Source organism: Orbicella faveolata, unplaced genomic scaffold, assembly GCF_042242905.1.
Source record: "Orbicella faveolata isolate gen_17 unplaced genomic scaffold, um_ofav_v1 contig_12, whole genome shotgun sequence".
Classification (NCBI taxonomy): domain Eukaryota; kingdom Metazoa; phylum Cnidaria; class Anthozoa; order Scleractinia; family Merulinidae; genus Orbicella; species Orbicella faveolata.
The window spans coordinates 20,152,501-20,172,884 of record NW_028301539.1 but is presented as its reverse complement, the minus strand read 5'-3'; the positions used below and the strand labels follow the sequence as shown (position 1 = coordinate 20,172,884).

The 20,384-nt window shown below is 39.7% G+C and overlaps 3 protein-coding genes across 4 annotated transcripts in view; all 3 read left to right on the top strand.

Moving 5' to 3' along the window:
- Positions 1-630: 630 nt before the first annotated feature.
- LOC110055878 (uncharacterized) lies at positions 631-12,739 on the top strand. The gene is made up of 10 exons (XM_020762317.2): positions 631-1,110; positions 1,243-1,303; positions 1,939-1,968; positions 2,255-2,326; positions 4,430-4,531; positions 5,274-5,386; positions 5,462-5,568; positions 6,779-7,049; positions 7,823-9,304; positions 10,067-12,739. Exons 1-10 carry the CDS (start codon positions 952-954, stop codon positions 10,331-10,333), a joined length of 2,664 nt encoding a protein of 887 aa, XP_020617976.2. The 5' UTR covers positions 631-951; the 3' UTR covers positions 10,334-12,739.
- A 2,481-nt stretch (positions 12,740-15,220) lies between these two features.
- Positions 15,221-17,828, top strand: LOC110056126 (dynein light chain Tctex-type 5-A-like). Of its 2 annotated transcripts, XM_020762574.2 has the most exons (3): positions 15,221-15,349; positions 16,434-16,782; positions 17,346-17,828. In XM_020762574.2, exons 2-3 carry the CDS (start codon positions 16,444-16,446, stop codon positions 17,652-17,654), a joined length of 648 nt encoding a protein of 215 aa, XP_020618233.2. In that variant the 5' UTR covers positions 15,221-15,349; positions 16,434-16,443; the 3' UTR covers positions 17,655-17,828. The 2 variants fall into 2 exon arrangements, with proteins under 2 accessions (XP_020618233.2, XP_089138856.1); XM_089282730.1 differs by lacking the exon at positions 15,221-15,349 and having other exon boundaries at positions 16,305-16,782.
- A 2,075-nt stretch (positions 17,829-19,903) lies between these two features.
- LOC149117061 (dynein light chain Tctex-type 5-A-like) overlaps positions 19,904-20,384 on the top strand; it is a 4,535-nt gene continuing 4,054 nt past the window's right edge. The window contains exon 1 of the mRNA XM_089282729.1: positions 19,904-20,044. The gene's annotated coding sequence lies outside the window, so the exon portion shown is untranslated. The remainder of the gene's footprint in view (positions 20,045-20,384) is intronic.

Below are 20,384 nucleotides of genomic sequence, written 5' to 3'. Positions count from 1 at the left end.
GGAATTCGATTGTTATCGATTTCCTGGTAAATAAATCGATACCACACTAAAGATAAAATCAAGGTCCTTGAGCGTGTTCAAAGACGTGCCACCAAATTTATCTTGAAATGTAATTTAACTTATCCAGAGCGTTTAGCTAAATTAGGTCTTTTGCCTCTCGAGTTTGGAAGGGAGGTTTCAGATTTATGTTCTTTTGTAAATGTCTTAGAGGGTACATTGATTTTGACGTCCTATCGTATGTTACCTTCAAATCATATAAGTACGATATGATAAATACAGAAGCCAGACTTACCAAGGGTTGTTTTAGGGTCTTTAAATTCGCATTGTGGATTTATGGAACGGTCTGCCTGTAGGTGTTACGGACAATTCATCAATTATCATTGTTTAGTAAGGAAGTGAATCAGTTTTATATTAGTAAATTCGACTTAAATAAGGAGAAATTTTTATAGTTTTCCGATCACTTATTGTTGTTGCGGTTTGTCTATATTTATTTAGTATTCTATGTATTTTATATCTTATCTCAGGCAGTTTTTTTATAATAAGGAATCTAGAATTCTGTATAAACTGCCCTTATTACTCAGATACCTCCTTTTTATACTTGTGAACATATTTAATTCTTTATCATATAGAATCAACACAGTTTTTTGGTCAAAGTCAATGGTGCACGTTCTGTAGATAATACCATAACACCCAACATCTTATTATTAGACAACGAGGTCTGGGGACGAAGATATTTCCCTCATTCCCAGTCCTTTTCAAAACTGGTCAGCAGCTTTGCGTGAACACAAGGTTACGCGAAGATTTGTTGTGATATAGACGGATAGACGGAATCTTTCTTCCGCAGTTGTGTAAATACATACAGTTGTACCTCAGAGAGAGGAAGCAACCCTAAAAGACTTCTTTTGAAACAGTCAAGGAGTTTTAAGTTGCATATTTCATGCAAATCTAGTGATGGCGTTTCACGTCAGCAAGACAAGTATACTGAGCACATTGGACTACATTGAGGACGGCAGGGCTGACATTTACAAATGGGGTGAAACAAGACGGTCACAACGTAAAGGAATTAGAGGAAAACTTTACCAGTTCAAGAAAATGTTCATCGACAAAACTGTAAGCAGACATCTTTATTTGTTTATAGTATGAAGTGTAATAAAAGGTGTTCAATTAATTAGTGTCACCCGGCATAATTTGTGTCTGGATACATTTTTCATCAAACTTATAAAAGCTTGTTTTAATTTGCAGATTTTACGAAGCTTTGTACATAATCTGACCTTAATAGTTTTTCTACAAATGGGTTTGGCAGGTGAGGTTCAATCTTAGTGCCAATGTGCTCTTTTATTTTTGTTCCTCAAACGTTACATGTATGTTAGAGACTTCTGGAAGCTTGCCAGTTTTATACATGAGGTGCCCAGACCCCCTGGCCCAGTCAAGGAAATACAACATTCCCTTGCAGTGCCAAATTGTTGATGATGTACACATTTAAATGTGGTAAACATGGCTGCAAATGACAGTCGGTCATCGGACATTGGCTGATCAAAATTTACTCATGTCTGACGAAATCCCAACTGTGGTTGGACATGGTGTCCGGACAATTTTTTTTTATCATAAATCATTTTACGGGAAGGATGAATAAAATCTACCATGAGTAAATCTTACCTTTTTGGTGATGTCTGACCACAATTTGATTTTTCTGACCAAGATGGTGTCTTAGTAGGACATAAATTATGTCCTTTCAAGAGAAAAATACTATTTGCAGCTCTGGTAAATGTGAAGTCTGTATTTGCACCAAAACTCATTCTGTGTTCTGTAGCATGTGGCACATGTAGGGCTGCTACAACTCCCCCTGAAGAGGAGAAATTCATCACAAGTCACCTCCAAATATTTGGTCAAATTGCCCTTGTTAATTAATTGAATTTGTTCTTTCTTTTACATTATCAGCACTTGGGACATTCATGTGCCAGAAACTAAGTGAGTATACTATCACAATGTTACGGCAACAAGCTAGGAAAATATCCACGGTACAATAATGTTGTTCCAGTAAATATCCATATTCCTAGCAGTCTTGTCAAATTATTTTGTGTAACAGTAAGTTTATATCCATCGCATTTATACAATTGTTTGAAGAGCTCTGAGTGTAATACACCAGGCAAGCTAGAAACCCCTGCAGTCCTCTGAAGACCTCCATTATAACACACTTACCACATGCCCACTGTAATACCTCACTGCATACACACCTTTTGTTTTCAATTTACAGGATTGGATTTTGATGTACATATGAGTATCTTTGTTTCACCAATTGTATTTCCTTTGGCCTTTTCCATTAATGGTGAGTTACAGGAAATGTTTTTCATTATTCTGTTCAATGTATTTGTGAGGTCCTATAGTACTTCACAGGCCTTCTGATATTACGCGATGGTGCAAGTTTGCACAATTGACCTCAAATTGCATCTGATTGGACAATTGAAGTGGTATTCTTGTTATGAAACCTATTAAAATATGCTTACAAAAGCTCAGGAAAAAATCACATAATTTCTCTAATTTATTGCATAATAGCTCTTCTTATCAAGTTATCTGCCCTGAAAATTTTGCATGATTTCTGTTTTCTTATAATTGCACCCTATCAGAAGGCCTGACTTCATGCCCATATGTTCTACATGTATCTAGATAGATCCCACAATTTACAAGTTTTCTGTGCAGGAACATGTTAGAGGCAAATTATCACACTGGGAGGAACATTTTCGGTCAAATTCCTCTGGGTCCCAAAGGGTTTAGAGTTCTGATTGGCTTTGCAGTTTTTGCCAGTAACATGCAAAATCCTGGTTGTGACAAAAGTAGATTACACATGTGCATGTACCTTTCAGAGTTCTGATGCGATATGTTAGCCTGTTGTTATTATCTACCTCTCGTCTCAATGGTCACCCAGCAAGAGGGAAATATAATGCTAAATGATATGTCTGTGGATGAAGTTTTGTTGAATAGCATCTTGGTTTCTAACCAGTACATGTAGACAATAGGGAAACATGCTGGCATCACTCCAATCCAGATCAAGTGGTCCGGGTTCGAGCTCTGGCCAGGGTCATTGAGTTACGTTCATGGACAAGACGCTTTACTTTCATAGCACCTCTCTCCAGCCAGGTGTATAAATGGGTACCGGCATATTTAATGCTGGGGGGTGACCCCGGGATGGACTAGCATCCCATCCAGAGGGAGTAGAATACTCTTAGGTACATCAAGCTACAGAAGCCAGACATAAGCACCATCCTAATGGGCCACTTGGCTTGTATGCAGACTTTACCCATTGCCTACACTACACAATGTTTCTCCTGCCCTCCCCACTCAAAGAACTTGCTTGCCTTGACAGTGTCCTTGACCAGATTGGCGTATATCAACTTGAGAAGAACAAACAAGTGTTTTAGCTAGATGAGCAGAGGAATATTTATTAATACAGGGATCCATATTCGCAGTCATCCAGTCATCTGTGACGACTAAAAATCTTATGGACGACCAAAACAATACAGAAACTCCTCCACTGGACAACTAGAATTTGACTCTAACAGGAAAAAAAACATTTCTTAAATTTTCTTATGGGTTCCCTGCATTCTGACCACTTGTTATCCATTTGGAAGTTGTAGAAAACAGAGAAAGATTTGCAGCTTTCTTTCACAATAAAATCATCATTTTGGCCCACCATCTTGAATGACGTAGAGAATGAAATCATTGCAGGCTCAATTTTCATTTTATCAACCGCTGATGCTCTGTGCTGCATCTTCGTCGGCGAAAAACCGGTCACATGATCGAATCAGCTGTTTTGGTTGTTTTGATGAGGCGTTTAGTAATAATTGTTAACACCTCGGAAAAACAAGCCAAATACGAGCAGGAAGAGCGAAAGCTTTCCTTTCAGCCTTCATGGCAGTCAAAGAGGCCTTGGTTTTTATTTGTATCTGTTTTTTCTGTGTCCACCGACAGCTGCAACTACGGACATTATGTACTGAGAAACTTGTAACATGAAAATTTGAAAAATAATAAAAAAAGTAAACTTTCCATTTACATGTTGTTCTGTTGCAACCTCTAGGATTTCCTGGTAAGGATTGTTTCCTGTACTGTGTTGTTACTGTGATTCAGAAAAAAAGGAACCGAAAAAACTGTTTGCCACAGACATCTTCAGCCTTGCTGATCAAAGTTTATTTGATAAAAATGTTTTGTTCTTTTCTAATTCCCTTCTATCCATCCCAAAGTGTATCACATGGTATGTGATTGGGCGAGTAAAATTTTGCCTGGGCAAGTATGTCATTTGGCATACTTGCCCGGCTGATGACTTGGAGAAAAAAACAATATGGATCCCTGTTAATATGCACTGTATCTAATTTTGTAAGTAGTACATGTACTTGCAGTGACTTTGTTATTATTTCCTGTTGTTGTTGGTTTTTAGCTGATTTCCAGCGTCGCGAGAGAGTTCTTGAAGACTTAGCACAGTTTAAAGGTGCTCTTGTGGTATTATTTTTTTGCCATAGGGACTGGCTTCAGTCTTCAGGTAATGTTCTAGAGTGTTCAGGTATTAGGCATAAAGGAAAATACAAAGATAAGTGATTCTTGAGAATGTCAAGATATTTAAGAATGGACATTATTTTATCATAAGGTGGCCAAACCAACTGGTGCAAGCCTCTACGATTCAGCACCCCCTGAATATTTTCAGCATTTTTGAATTTGACATATTTTATTTCATATTTAATTTCATGTTGACATCTCATTTTCATGTAGAGGTTACTACAATTATGTCATCAGTTCTAGTAAATAAATAAAGCATTATTTTTGTTAATGTGGTACGAAATGACAGTTTGTGACATAAATATTAGACAGTGCAGTATTTTATTTCAAGATTTACACTACCAGTGATATTTGAAAATTCTACCAAAATCGCACGAGGCTTGAGTGCAATTTGAAAGAATGGTCGAACATCTCAAGTAGTACACATTAAACCCTTAATTGCTTATTAGTAAGCTTTTACATGTATTACATAACTGAGAAAATTATAAAGGTGCATGCATTAATGTACACTACAGTGAAAATTAAAAATAAGTGAAAACTTTGCCTGCCTTCAGCTAATCACAATAAAGTAATTTTCTTAGTGTTACTCTTATAATACAAATATTATTCATCATAATTATCCTCTCTAACCCTCATTAAATTTTATTTTTGGGAGATGGGAATGTTGCTACAGACTTCAGCTGCAAACTAGTGGCTTATTATTTATATTTACCTTGTTTTTTTTTCAGGTTTACCCCAAGATTTTCTGAAAACTGTGAATACTAAATTAAAAGGTTTGGTTTTGAATATCAAAGAATATCTATTAACTGAGAAACTTATGAGGAGGAGCTTCATTCTTTCAGTAAGTAAAATTTGTTACTTTTCACAGTACCACTTTGACAGTGAAATCTAATGCCATTCTTGTGCATAATTTCAGGTTATTTATGAAGATTTGAGTGACATAAGCCAGTTGAATGACAAGATAAGGAGTTCAAGTTTACCTCACAATTCTCCTCTAGTAACCAGACTCATTCACTATCACAAGTGAGTGCAGATCTTTATTCCTAACTTTCTTCTGGGTCAGGGCTGTTGTTAAGTTTTGAGTAACCTGTTGCCTTGATCTTCACACCCATAACAAACTTGTAACCTTCTGGGTTAATTGTATCAACAAAAGACAATAATTGTCTTTTGTTGATATTAAAAGTTGTTAAAAATTATTTTGCCCATAACATCAAGTGCCTATCAAGCATACTGAGTTTAACAGGCATTATGGGTATGGTCCCTGTAGGTTACATCTCTTTTGAGCAGTGTTTTCTGTGCAGCTTTATTGTGCCAAGCATGTTTGCTACTTATTGCTTTTTTAGAAAAAACTACTGATTATAGAGGCAGGGACAATTTAATCAAAATCACCCTATCATGGTGGTTTTAGTTCACATAGCAGATGTCCTTTCTGTGTGTGGCATGTTGTTGCTTCACCTTTATCCATGTTATATCGTTGGTTAAGTCTTCATTCAACCCTAGTGGCCCATCAGGTTGGTGTTTATCTCCAGTTTCCCTGGTATAAAACTATGAGTGTTTCTGCTCCCCCTGGATGGGTTACTAATCCATCACAGGATAAGCTCCAGCCTAAGATTGTCCAGTATCCGTGTGTTTACACTTGGTGTGAGAGAGGCACTCTGAGAGAAAAGTATTTAGCCCAAGAGCACAACGCAATGAACCTTCCCAGGACTCAAACTTGGACAACTTGCTTTGGAATCGGGCACACTAATGATAATTGAAAATTCTTTCAAAGTTTGGATAGAAAGCCGGGGCATGTTGCAACGACAGTTTTCCTCGTGTGATATGCCCATTTTTGCAAACAAGTTCTGTTGTGGGAACAAACGTTTGTTCCCCTAACAGGTTGCATAAAGTTCAACTGGTTTGGATTCGTGCCTCATGAAGCAGGGATAAAACGACCCCAAATTTCAAATGTGTCGCATCGTGTGTACTGTTCTTGCAAACTGTCCCCGTTAAAACTTACAAATGAAAAAATATCCGCTTCGTGTGTCCCAGCTTGCCTCCTGTCCCCGCAGCATGCGGCCTATGCGTACACACGAAGGGGCTGCATGGTCCCGCCGCCGCTTCACGTCGGTTCCCTCAACATGTCCCCCAGGTTGTGCCGACCTTAAGTCCTTCAACTCGCGTGCATTTAATGGTTACTCATTCTAATTGTGATATAAGATAAAATATTGTATTATTAATTTGTACTCCACAGTTTGATGTGTCATGCGTTTGAAAGACTCCGTGTGATCAGGGAATACCGCTCTCCACGGACCATTCGTTCGTTCACTAAAGTGTTTATTTTCCTTATGCCCATCGTGCTGTCTCCGTATTACGTGCACATGGGTATAAAGTCCGGTAACATGTGGAGCCCTTATTACATTGCCGTGTTGACATCGTTCATATTTGGCACATTACAAGGTGTTCAGGATGTGTTAGATGACCCGTTTGATGGTATAAGCGAGGATGATATTAATCTTGGGCCGGTGAGGAGCAAATACAAACCTTCATATTTATGTATCGTTATCTACATGTACCACTGGTTGAGGGCTAAGCCCTATAGGTTTGGTTTCATTCCTTAAAATAATGGCACTTCTCATATCCTTTTATGTTACTTATTTCATTTGTATAGTACATGTATGCATCACGCAGTATTTTGAACGTTCCTTTTTGTTATCAATGCTTCGAAGCAACAAATACCATATTTGAATACATTTACGTGTTCACTGAGAAGTACGTTATGTGGTACTCGGAGATTTTATACCAACATTCGGAACACAGAAAAACACCTAAACAGACCACCGTATCGGCCTCCAAAAACCTATGCAGTAACCTTCCTGTACGGCTTTCTCTTAGGCCACCAAAGTCAATTCATTTCGGTGACGTATCCCAGACGAACGGACGGAGAACGCGCTTTTTCGCTCGTAGCCTCTTCCAAGCGTTCAGTTAGTTGTGGCGCAGCAAGAAAAACGGCGAACGAAAAAATTAGTGGAGAAAGCTTCTCCGCAATTTTTTCGCTCGCCCTGTTTCGCGCTGCGCCCCAACTAACTGAACGCCTGGAAAAGGCTATTTCGCTTGGACCACATGACCCCGAAAGGATTGGCCGCGGCGAGATATCGAGGCCTAGGAGCTAGGAAGTAACCGCTCAACACTGACCCATGTCTTCCAATAGGTCATTAGTTGTGATATCGTGTCAAAAATATTCCCACAGAAAAGAGCCAGATCTGAAAGTAAGTTGTTATTTCTTTCCTTTATGCAGCTGGAAGACTGGACCGCTCAGTCGTTACTCACAAACAGGACAATAACCATCGGCCGCTTCACCGTGACTACAAAAGGTAAGGAAAAGAATGACCTCAGTGAGAGTGACAATGACGACGGACCTGGTCCCGTGATGACCCATCCTGTCAAGGTGCCACACAGACGAAAGCCCATCCTCAGGAAACCGAGCTTCCGCAAAGTGGAGCACGGAGACGAAGACGCAGACCACGCCCATCGGAAATTGTCCCTTTATCCAGAAACCGCTTCTCGCTTGGAAGACTTGACGCGTCGCGGGCTCACCGGAAGTACAACAATACTTCCGGGGATGAAATTAAAAAGATCCAATAGCGATAGCTTGACCGCCAGCTCCTCCCGTGCATCCCTGGCTCAGGAGCTTTTACGAGCTCAGGAAGTGGACGGTAGTGGACGTGATTCGAAGAAGGTTAAGTTTTCGAAAGAAACCCTGGGTTCGTCTGATGATCGGGACGAATCCGACTATGAGGACAGCGTTTTTGTTTCTCCCGGAACCCATTCAGACCCTTCTAAGTATTCACGGCCATCTTGGATGTTAGATGAAAACGAGCCGTTAATTGCATTAGACAGTCGATCTGGTTCTTATGAGACGGGCACCAGTTCCCTCAACACACCTGAGTTGGATCGAAAAGTTCTCCCTGAAGATCTTTATAAAGGTCTTAAAAATTCTCCTGGTACGAGTTTAGTCGACGGGCGCTTTTCAGTTAACAGGAACAAGGGGAATCTTCCACTAGCGAATTTGTTCGGCCGTAACCCAGATGGATTGGTTGATCATACGGGTGGACCTGCACCTTCTAATTCAGGGCAACCGGTTTCAATGCCTTCTTCTTCGCAAAACTTATTTGGTCCTCCACAAAATGCCAACCGAGAGAAACCCGCGCCTAGTTGCAGCTCATCCCTTCCCGAGAAACCACACCAGCGTGTTCTTCCCATCACTCCTTTAGCGCGTCCTGAGAGTCCCCCAACTTCTCGTTCCAAGATTCCCGCTTTGCCGGCTTCTCGAATCATCCACTCGGCTCCAACTTCACCGGAACAAGAAAGACGTAATGCTCTTCGAGGAAGTTCGGCTCCGCCGACTCCTTCGCCCGAAAATGCGGTTGCTATTCCTTTAAAATCGGTAACTCATTCACGGAAAACGTCTTTAGATATTTCTGTAAAGAAAAACCCCGGTGACTCGTTATCCGGGAATTCAAGGTTCGCAGTCAACTCTGCTCCTCAGACTCCTGCGGTAAAAACTTTAGAACAAGTTGAGGATGATCCATTGTCAACTTCCAAAAGGAAAAAGTCTGGCGATTCGTCATCCGGGAATTCAAGGTTTGCGGTCAACACTAAAGCCCAGACTCCTGCGGTAGACAATTCAACACAAGTTGCGCAGGCTCCACTGGCATTTGAAAATTTTGCAGTAGATACCACGACTCCTTCAAAGCCAATTGATATGCCTAGATCAAGGGTAAGTGTGTAGATATGATTTACATGGCTGTACTTCGTAGAAGTGACTCGTGTGGTCTTGCATTTGTCCTGCTTGGGTGAGGACGTTCAAGCCCCAGAAATGATCTCTACGTGAATTCTCCTTACAGAACCCATACATTTCCAGGGAAACGGGCTATGAGATTACGAGAACTCATGAACAGCCGTTGTAATGGCTCCTTAACAGATAAGACAATATCCGATGCAAAAAAAAAAGGCTTGAAAGGATTAGGGTGACCCCGTTATCTGTTATTCTTGTATTATTGGTTTGCTGTTGAGTTCAACCAAGAGAAAATCAAGACCTTCTCTTGGTCTAAGTTGACAGGGTAAGCCGAAAGATAAAATTCGCCACTGTGTAAATTCACTATCTGACCTAATCACCGACCCACATGCCAACTGAACGGATAACACTGCACTCTTGTATGGGTTGGGGGGGGGGGGGGAGGGGATAGCTGCGACGTAGCAGTGCGGAAGTGTAGCAGCTCTCGTAAGCTTGTAATTCTATTTGTCGTCGTACTGTAGCAACTGTTATGGTTTTGGGTCTAAGGGCATTGTTTGTGTCGTTGTTCTATGGTTCCCTTAAAGGGTATCGAGTCATTCATACAAAGCCTTGCGAGAGCTGCTACCTGACCCAGCGGCTTTAGCGTGAAATATCCAGCGACTCACCATCGCATAACCTAAGCCGCACAAGGGGAGACCTAGGGTTTGAGGTGACACTGACTTGTTTTCAAATCTTCCTCTTTAGTTCAATGTTGCTAAACCCTCAAATGATGTCGTTAATCCTCAAAAACCCAGAGAAGACCAGCCCCTTGTGACGTCTAGTGTTCCAAATTACGGTGTCACGGACTCCTCCCCTCCCTCTAGCGTTCAAGCCAAACCATCGTCTAGATTCAAAGTGAACAATCCGACGACAATTTCTCAGGAGGCTGAACGAAATGGTGAAGAGGAGGGTAAGCCTGACGCTTTTCAACTTTTGAGTCTTGATGGTGAAAGCACTGAAGTGTTCATCTAGCGTTATAGCAGAGATCTGGGACGAGTCACGGCAGTTATATAGACCCAATCTTCGCTGTTCGCACTAGGTTGAGGACGCGACGACCTGGAGGGAACCGCCTGTAAGAAAGATGATCATGAAAATGATCGTTTGGTGACGTTTATCGTATCTTTCCACTGATTGGCTGATTTTAGAATTATCACTCAACGTCAACCTTTACTCTTTTAATGTGAAGAGAACGAGTATGATTTGCGTTGTATTTTCTTACTGAGGCTAAGTGATTTCTTTAACCAGACTACCATTTAGGGCCTAATGTAAATTGTTTCAGATTAACAATTCTTTCTGATAGCCAATGCAAGCTGAAGTCTCTCTTTGCGAGCTGAATATTGGTCTTGTGTCCCTCGTTTATACGCAGTTCCTTTCGAACGCTACAGCCGTTTCATTTCGCAGGTCTGCACTTTGGAAGCGATGCTTGAGCTTGAATTTAGCTGGTCTGACTTAGATATGAATAAGGCAGCTAGTCTTAATCTACTCGAGGGACGACCCGAGGGATTCAATAATAATGACTTGCGCCAACGCTGATTGATTGTTGCGTGGTTTTAATTTTCGCGCCAAAAGAGTGACCAATCAGAGGCGCACGTAAATCCCTGGAGAGCAGCGTCATCAAAATGAAATTTCCCGGACCAAAGAATTTTTGACGTCTCCTGGGGGAAGTTTTTTAGCGCGCGAAGAAACGGAAGTTTTTTTTTATTCAGGCTAAACAGTCATTAACGAAGAATATTGTTTGAGTTTTAGTAACAAATTGGCTGGCAGGAAATGCTCATGGGTAAAATCGTGAGATAAAAGTTACAGAAGTTCTTGATACGTTAGTGTTAGTTAAACCCTGTTCCTGTCATTTCTAATTGTTTGGGATAAATATTGCTTAAGGAGTTAGCAATTTGAACAGGTAAACGTTAGTAATGTTAAGTAGGTTTGCCTCAGTCTTGGGATAAAAATTTCTCATTTGAAAATGGGTTACTAACGTACAATGGAAAACGAGCTCTGTCTTGCTAATTTTAATAAGCAAGGCCATTTCCGAGTTGGCTTTTGCCTCTGTTTCAAAACGAGTCTTCGGGCGAAACCATTCATATTAAAATGTGTTCCGCCTTGAGTTTCTTTTTCATGAAAATCAAGCTCATTTTTACACGAGGACTCTTTTTGAAAGAGAGGCCAAGGTAACCCGGAAATGGCGTATCGAAATATTGTGTAAAGTAGGAAAGAAAAGCAAAAGGAAATATTTTTCATGAAATGAATAATTTTGTGGTTTCCACTAAAGGTACTTTTTTAAAGCTAAGAGTCATACGGTAAGTCGCTAATTTGATGCAGAAATTGTCGATATATCAACTGTTGAGACGTAAAACGATTAGCTAACATCTTAAAATCACAAAATCACAATCGTTTTCTGTGTGATTGTGAACTTGAAAATAAAAATGGAATATTACTAAACATACAAAAGAACTAAAATTATTTCCGAGTTTAGTAGACCACGTTTATCCATAATGTGCAATCTAAACTTCTGTCTACAATCGTGGACAAAGTTCCTTGGGACACTTTACGTTATGTAAAGAATTGTATGTGTTTTACTACTAAAGTTTGAAAAAAGCACCGCTATCCTTTTAAAAACGTTGCTGTTCCCCCTCCCCACCCAATACAATGTTGAAACGCGGGAGAAATTGCAGGTACTAGTTTTCAACTTTGTATGTGGGGTTGGGGGAGAGGTTAGGCAGGTGAAGTTGTAATCGCGTCTGGCGTGTGTGCAAAAGCGCCAAAAGTGCAAGTTTGTTCCAAGACTTTTGTCCATGATTGTAGTTCAATGTGATTCGGGCACCTTATTTCTTTTGTGTTCCCAGGCTTTCAATTCATTATTTAGCTGAGACTGGTTTGTAAATAGCACAAGCGCTAGCCCGTCTAATCGTTCTTAATTAATAATTTCTTGCATGAACATGATGACATCTTATGAAGTAAACGCGGGCTGCTGTTATGAAGTTTGTAGGTCTCAGTAGGTCCGCAATGCGTTCTTTTGCGTACGTCGACATGGTGCAGTTATTTTGATGGCATGACCTGGGGAAATGGTAACCTGTATATATATAAAGAGGTCACTGATATGATAATTCCAAATCGCTTACATGGCGTATGAAATTCTGCAGCATTGCAACACTGTCTAACTGCTGTGAACAACTGCTGTGTACATGCATTGCAGACCTATTTTTCCTTTGTAGTTAGGCCTTCCATTTTATGCTTAAAGAAAAAAAAAATCAGTTCAGGGTTATTTATTGAATAGTATGTTCGTTGAAGTGATGTTATTTTAATAGAGTCTATTTTTAGTAGAAGAAATTTGCTACAAGTTTTACATGGATCAACAAAATAAAAGAAGCAAAAACAAATGAATTACGTTTCTGATTTTTGACTTGCTAATAACCACTGGATTCAACTTGTGGCGGAGTTCGTTTGGCTAGAAGCCAAAAGTTAGTTGTTTGCTCATGATAGTCGTGTCAGCTATTTCTAAAATAAAGATTTTGAGTGCACGTAAGGGATAAATTCAGAGCCACCTTAAATTTTCGAAAATTTAAAAATTGCTTATCACAATTCGATAATACAAAAGTGGGGGTCTCCGACGTTGTTTTTGAGTTATAAGCACTTATTAATTAAAACTAAAATTAAGGGTGTTTCTTAACAGGTTGTATTGTTGCTATGGTAACCTGTTTTGTCAAAGGGGTGACCACAACTTGTTTACCAATGATTGGCAGACACATTAAAAAGTCGTTCCACATTTTGTCTTAGGTTTTGTAATTTTATCTTACGACGCACACTGTAAAGCGCTTTTGGACATTTATGGAAAAAGCACAATATAAATGGCTATTATTATTATTATTATTATTATTATTATTATTATTATTATTATTACTATTACTATTACTTTAATAGCTTGCGCGGGATTGCCTACATAGATCCTTCCAGTTTCTTGTGGTTTGTTTTGTTTTACCTACAGAACTATCTTCAGTCCGTTCAGACATGCGGATACTAAACAGTTAAGTAGTTCTTATGCAGAGGGCATCCAAACAATATTAGGGGACTTTAGAGATCGAGGACGAGAACGGCTTTTCAATTCTAGTTTGCAGGCTTCACATCATCAAATCACATACCCATTTCATCCCATGAGCTACCCTCTCTACCTAAAACCACCATGAAGAACGAGGGCTCAAGAAACATCACTGGTTTGAAAATCGAAAATCGTACTCGTACTCAATCTCGTACTCATAGTCCAATTTAAAGGTCCCTAATATATATCTGGCCAAAGATTTATAACCAGCGTGTTTCTATATAACAGCGTCCGCCTCGAAATCTCAGTCTTCCCTTGTGTTTAATCTTTGTGGGTTGCTTGTGCACATCCCTCCAAAAATTAGGGAAGAGGGACGTCTGTGTAGCGGCTATTTTTTTTTAGCGTAGAGGGCGGATGTACACAGGCTACTTTGTGGGAAGGGGGAGCAAATCGCTGAAAAAAAAAATATGAAAAGAAAAGCACGGGGCGGGGGATTGGGGGGGGGGGGGGTACAAATCGACCAAGGAGATATCCGTATACCGTATCTGTGAATGGATTCATGTCAGGGGCCAAATCCACCAGAAAATCGGTTTACTGGTATTCTCAAAATTCCTCGCAGTCATATGGGCGTTGCCTCTATAGAGCATGTACTAATCGGATAGCTTTAGATTCTTAGGACAAATATACCGCGTGATGAAAAAATCAGGACCATTCATTAATCATAGTCAGGTTGCCACTCGAAGTATCAAATATATATATATATATTTATTGCACGACTAAGCTAGTTCACTGAGCCAATCACTAAAATGCTCCATTGCCAGTCCAGTATTCTCTAAGTATTGTGGACTGAGCACTGTCCCGAATGATCCCGCACGATCACTCCTAAAGGTTATTTTATGGTAGTTTCATATTTCAAATAAAAGACTCCTTTTGTTTTTCTTCTAACTCTCTCTCCCTTCCGTTTTGTTTCATATCAGACCTGAGGTACACGTCTAGTCGACTTCCAAACAGAATTGTGCGCTTGTGCGCTTGAAGTTTGAGATGTTTTCCCAGTCCGTGATCGTGGTACTTTCAATCAACATTTTGGCTCCTGCTATTCCTCTGTCTTTTTTGTACGGTCCTCGCTGCGTTAGGTCCGTACTTTGAAGATCTCGGGCCGATATTCCCACAGTACGGCCCTCGCGCTTGGCTAATAAGATATATTGACTTGCTATATATGTTTAGAGAAGCTCAAAAGTTATTGAACAGTACTTTCATGTCGTACTGTTTATTAATGACTTTTTAATTGATATACTGTAAAAGATGCATGGCTCAAACTTGTTGGTCTGTAGGTGATTTAAAATTTAATGAAAGCTACTGTTAAAACCCTCAGTGAGGTCCTCAATCGTGAGGCACTGCCCAGATCTGTTTGGTCTGACATTTTACAAATACAGCTTAACCCCGCTATTTCGGACTCTCAGGGGAAACGAAAAATAGTTCGAAATAGCGGGAGATCGAAATAATCGAGCAAATCCAAGGGAAAATGGTTTTGAGGCCGAAATAACGGGGAATTCGGAATAACCGAGTTCGAATTAGCAAGGTCTAACTGTAAACTTGTCCGTCTACTCAAATTTAAAGTCATTATGTGTGGTATTATGGGTGAAAGCCATTTGGGGGAGGAGTATTTAACCCATGCCAGTTAACAGGAACGTCATTCATTATTTTTAATCATCCATTTAAAATTTGAATAGAAAATTATCCATTTATGTCTTTTGTTTGATTAAAGAACAATGTGCTATTGACACATCTCTCAATAGGACCGGATTATTTTCAATCCTGTGACACGGAAAACAGTGTTTATTTTCTCTTGTAAGACCTTGTTTTCTCGTTCGTTTGGAGGCGACTTTTCTCTCATTAAGTGATCAGCACAGAGTTAAACCGCTGCATTTCATTTCACTGCCTTTCAAGTCACTTTCTGGGTAGGTATAATAATCGGCATTTGTTGGTAACAGAGGTATTTACTGAAATTAATGGACGATGGCTTTTCGAATAACGCTTGAACTGATCATGACCTAATCTCGTTTGCGGTCGTGCGCGTTGCCTTAGAGATGAAGCTTTGTCGTCAAATATGTGCTTTAAAGAAAGCAACCTTAGACCTCAGTTTATATAACCGACAGTCTGGTTTAATTTTGATGGTGTTTTTTCTTATCTGGGATGAGCTACAGTGTCAATGAAAAGCTTGAGCTCATACCACAGTTGCTAGGAATGCGGATTACACATTTTCATTGTAAGAGTCGTTATCGAAAGCGAGGAAGGCTTTCTAATGGAAATATTGCCATAAAATGTCAGGACGTGTGTCAAAACTGGCATTTACAGTGTTGGAAAAGCGTAGTCAAATTAAAAATCCTTCAAAACTGCTCGAAAGCCCAGATTCGTTTACTTGTAGAAGTTCAGTTTAAAACTAGTACGTAATACTAGAATTTGCAATTGTCTAGTTGTAGTTTCAGCCCCGGTTATGTTACAAAACTTTTAGTGAAAGATTCATCCTTGACTGAAAATCGGACGGTTCTGCCGAATGACTTAAGGTTGCAGGTTGGAAAAAAGCGTTTCGGGAATAGTATATAAAATACAAGCCGAGGTCTTGAATTATGTTTATTTTTCCCCACAATGAACTTTTGAACTTAAAGTGTTGCTTTATCTCAGTGTTGTAACAATCTTTATAGTATAGATGGGACCCTGTGCGCACTCAAATTGGTCAAAAACCTGTTTTATCAGAGTATGAGACATAGAAAAAGCGTATTTTATTGTTTTTCGCCACATTACTTCTATATCATAAAGCAAATGAAGAAGCCTAAGCCGTGTAATACACTGGGATAAAACACTCAGGACATTTGGGAACACTCCAGAAATGTAGAAGAACTCTCGCCTGCGGCTCGTGTTTTCTACATTTCTCTCGTGTTCTCAAATGCCCGTCGTGTTTTATCACAGTGTAATACAGGGCTTAAGCTTCTTTATTTGTTAAATTAACTTCAGTACAATGTTAATAATCTTGATTCCTGCCAGTTATAACAGTATGGAAAGTAAACGGGAAGAAAAGAAACTCAACAAACTCCAAAGTGAAAGCAAATCTATTGAAGAGGAAAACGAAACCTCAAGTCCTTCCATTTACGCTGTTGTGGCCGCTCACTCTTTATCAAAAGACATAAAACAGAAGTCACTGCATCTGATCAAAGTCAAACGACGGCATGGAGACTGGGGACAGTTTGACATGACGCATGCGTGGTCGCCAGAGGACTTTATGAGCAACATGGGGAGTCGGCAGAGTAGTGCATTGGCACGAGACAGCTCATTGGTTGATGAAAATTTGACTATGGCTCGTCCCTTTGTTATGGAACCCCTAAAAACCTTTCAGGTCAGTTGAATTGTTAAAAACTTCTCATATGGTGGTTTGCATGAAAAGTTTTACAAGAATAAAGTGAAGTATTTGCTACAACCTTTTCTCCACTGTGAAATTTCAGTATATTTTCCTAACCCGTGTTGGACTAAACAGCTATGAAAATGAACTTGAAACCTAAACAGACATCATTTTCATCTGTCGCAAAAAACCTGAACCCATTCAGCGAGCACATGTTTACTCCTACGGGTCAACAAATTTTAGCTTTAGATAAAACGAGAGTGCCAAAACGACCTAAACATTTCTAGAAAGCCCGAGTTCAGTTTTGAATGTTTATTTGGATAAACAAAACGAACTTTCACTAATGAAGAGCCTAAACCAAATGTTTGGACATTTTATGCACCGAGTTTCATTTTGTCAATACTACTTTTTGTCTTTAATGAGTAATACGCAGTTCTCGTTAACTTTTCTATTTGTATTCGGACACATACCCTACTGCTGCTAATTCAAGTGTACTTGCTTCAGATTGTTGTCACATACAAGTTTTTTTTTTTTTTCCATAAATTTTATTATTATTTCAGGAACACCGAGTTAAACCAATTATTCAACAAGTTTTGGAAACAAACCTGGCTGAGCGGACGTATGACCCAGACTTCTGCAAAGACGCTGCTCTCAAGATAACCGAGGAGATCAAGGAACGAGTAAAGAAACTTTGTTATCCAAGATACAAATTCGTTTGTCACGTGGCCATAGGAGACATCAATCAACAAGACGTGAAAATTGTGAGCCGATGTGCCTGGGACTCAGCGGTCGACCGTTTTGCGCAGTATCAGTATCGGAACTACCATTTATACGCTGTGGGAGTTGTTTATGGAATTTACTGTGAATAGCAAGATATACTGATTATAAAAATTTGGTAACAAATTGGTACGAAAAATAACAGGCAGTTTTAAAGGAGCTCTGTCAATATATGCAGATTAACTCAATTACAAAATTACCTCCAATTTTTTCAAACAATTTAAATCTGAAGACACTAAAGAAATAAAAGTTCCAAAACACTGTAACTAATGGTCCCAAAAATTAGAACCTGTACTACGCCAGATACGAAAAACGACCCTTTTTATGTGGCCAAAAATATGTGGAAACGTATTCCTTATCTAATGCAGCAGCACGAGACTCCGAGGCCTAGGAAAGAGAATTCTACAATTATTTACACAAGTTGATCAAATCGAAACATAATCCTAAAAAAGGTGGGCGAACACTACGACTGACCGATCTAGAATGACTTGAATCTCCCGCCAAAAATCCCCGCCAAAACCTTAAATAGTCCCTAAGCATCCCGTGATGCACCGCGATTCTCTCCAACGTGCCCTCAGAATTTGCGACTACAGTTGACTCCCGATAACTCGAACCCTCGCTAACTCGAACCTCCCGCTCACTCGAAGTAATTTTCATTTCCCTTCAGGCCATTTTCTGTATAATTTTACCCTCGATAACTCGAACTTCCGATAACTACAGTCGACTCCCGATAACTCGAACCTTCAGGGGAAATAGAGAAAGGTTCTAGTTATCGGAAGTTCGAGTTATCGAGGGTAAAATTATGCAGAAAATGGCCTGTTGGGAAATGAAAATTACTTTGAGTGAGCTGGAGGTTCGTGTTAGCGAGGGTTCGAGTTATCGGGAGTCAACTGTAGAACCTTTTTCTATTTCCCCTGAAGGTTCGAGTTATCGGAAGTCAACTGTATTAAATTCGTCCCTCAATCGTCAGAAATTACATTTGCCAATGATACCCAGATCAGAGTGATTGGGTCAATTGGGCGTGAAATATGCACGAAAATCCTTGCTAATTTGAGTGAAAAACTTGGAGAAAAATTTCCCCCAACTACACTTGACTACTCCGGTCTACTCCGTGATTGACGCCGTGGTAAGTATTTCCAGTCTCGATGATGCTTTCTCGGAAATTCTTGAACTAGAAGCAAGACCAGAAGAAGGTGACCAACTGCAGCAAAAAGGTAAGAAAAGGAGAAAAAAGAAAGGAGGAAAAAACAAAGTACCGAAAAGCCTAAGACGCAGGTCACTTTCTCGTCTTAAAATTTTGATTTGAGCGCATGCCCTCACAGATGTCTTAAAACGCGATGCTAGTGGAAATAAAGGCATGTCTTCATGTTGTAAATGCCTTTTTGAGTAGATTGAAACCAGCTCAGCCCATCTCCATGCTAGAAAATCAAATCACAAATTTGCGTTCTTGCCAAAACGCTCCAGCTGTCAATGGGTTTATCACGATCACGTGACCATATTTTTCAAAAGATGTGTGCTTTCGTCATAAATTTGGCAAACCTATCCAAAGCAAGCTTTAAAACCAGTTCCCGAATGTCGCAAAAGTTGAATTTTAGTTTTATGTTAACTACATGATTTACCCGGGAGTTCTCACTTTGTGTCTAAGCTCGATAACATAGGAAACATCCCGTGTTGAAATGCTCTCAGGTGACACGATAAGAGATATTCAAGAAAAAATCTTAACCGGAAATCTCGAAGCCAGGGTTCGAACAAACGATTTTAAATATCAAATGGTGGAGATAAGTATCATTTTAAAAGTTGTGAAATTTGCATTCAAATCGTTCCAATACTGTACATTTTGCTTGCCTTACCTATAGTAAATTTTCTATCAAAATTAACCGTTGTATTATTTTCATAGAAAAAAATGATTAAATAAATTTTAAGGTCGGCACACACGAGGAGACTAGTCCCTGCAACTAGTCCCCTGAAGAGTTTACACAAAGGGACTGGTCGCAGGTACTTGTCACACAAACAGTTCACACGAAGCGTTTTGAGCAACAAGTCGCAGGGACTTAAACGGGGAAATAACGGGGAATTCGGAATAACCGAGTTCGAATTAGCAAGGTTTAACTGTAAACTTGTCCGTCTATTCAAATTTAAAGTCATTATGTGTGGTATTATGGCTAAAAGCCATTTGGGGGAGGAGTATTTAACCCATGCCAGTTAACAGGAACGTCATTCATTATTTTTAATCAGCCATTTGAAATTTGAATAAAAAATTATCCATTTATGTCTTTTGTTTGATTAAAGAGCAATGTGTTATTGACACATCTCTCAATAGGACCGGATTATTTCCAATCTTGTGACACGGAAAACAGTGTTTATTTTCTCTTGTAAGACCTTGTTTTCTCGTTCGTTTGGAGGCGCCTTTTCTCTCATTAAGTGATCAGCACAGAGTTAATCCGCTGCATTTCATTTCACTGCCTTTCAAGTCACTTTCTAGGTAGGTATAATAATTGGCATTTGTTGGTAACAGAGGTATTTACTGAAATTAATGGCGATGGCTTTTCGAATAACGCTTGAACTGATCATGACCTAATCTCGTTTGCGGTCCTGCGCGTTGCCTTAGAGATGAAGCTTTGTCGTCAAATATGTGCTTTAAAGAAAGCAACCTTAGACCTCAGTTTATATAACCGACAGTCTGGTTTAATTTTGATGGTGTTTTTTTCTTATCCGGGATGAGCTACAGTGTCAATGAAGAGCTTGAGCTCATACCACAGTTGCTAGGAATGCGGATTACACATTTTCATTGTAAGAGTCGTTATCGAAAGCGAGGAAGGCTT

Excerpts from the sequence above, each read along its gene's own strand:
- LOC110055878 (XM_020762317.2), top strand. The coding sequence starts at position 952 with ATGGCGTTTCACGTCAGCAAGACAAGTATACTGAGCACATTGGACTAC. Across the intron at positions 5,569-6,778 it reads AGACTCATTCACTATCACAA|TTTGATGTGTCATGCGTTTG; the intron begins GTGAGTGCAGAT and ends TGTACTCCACAG. Across the intron at positions 7,050-7,822 it reads ATGATATTAATCTTGGGCCG|CTGGAAGACTGGACCGCTCA; the intron begins GTGAGGAGCAAA and ends TCCTTTATGCAG.
- LOC110056126 (XM_089282730.1), top strand. The coding sequence starts at position 16,408 with ATGTTAATAATCTTGATTCCTGCCAGTTATAACAGTATGGAAAGTAAA. Across the intron at positions 16,783-17,345 it reads AACCCCTAAAAACCTTTCAG|GAACACCGAGTTAAACCAAT; the intron begins GTCAGTTGAATT and ends TTATTATTTCAG.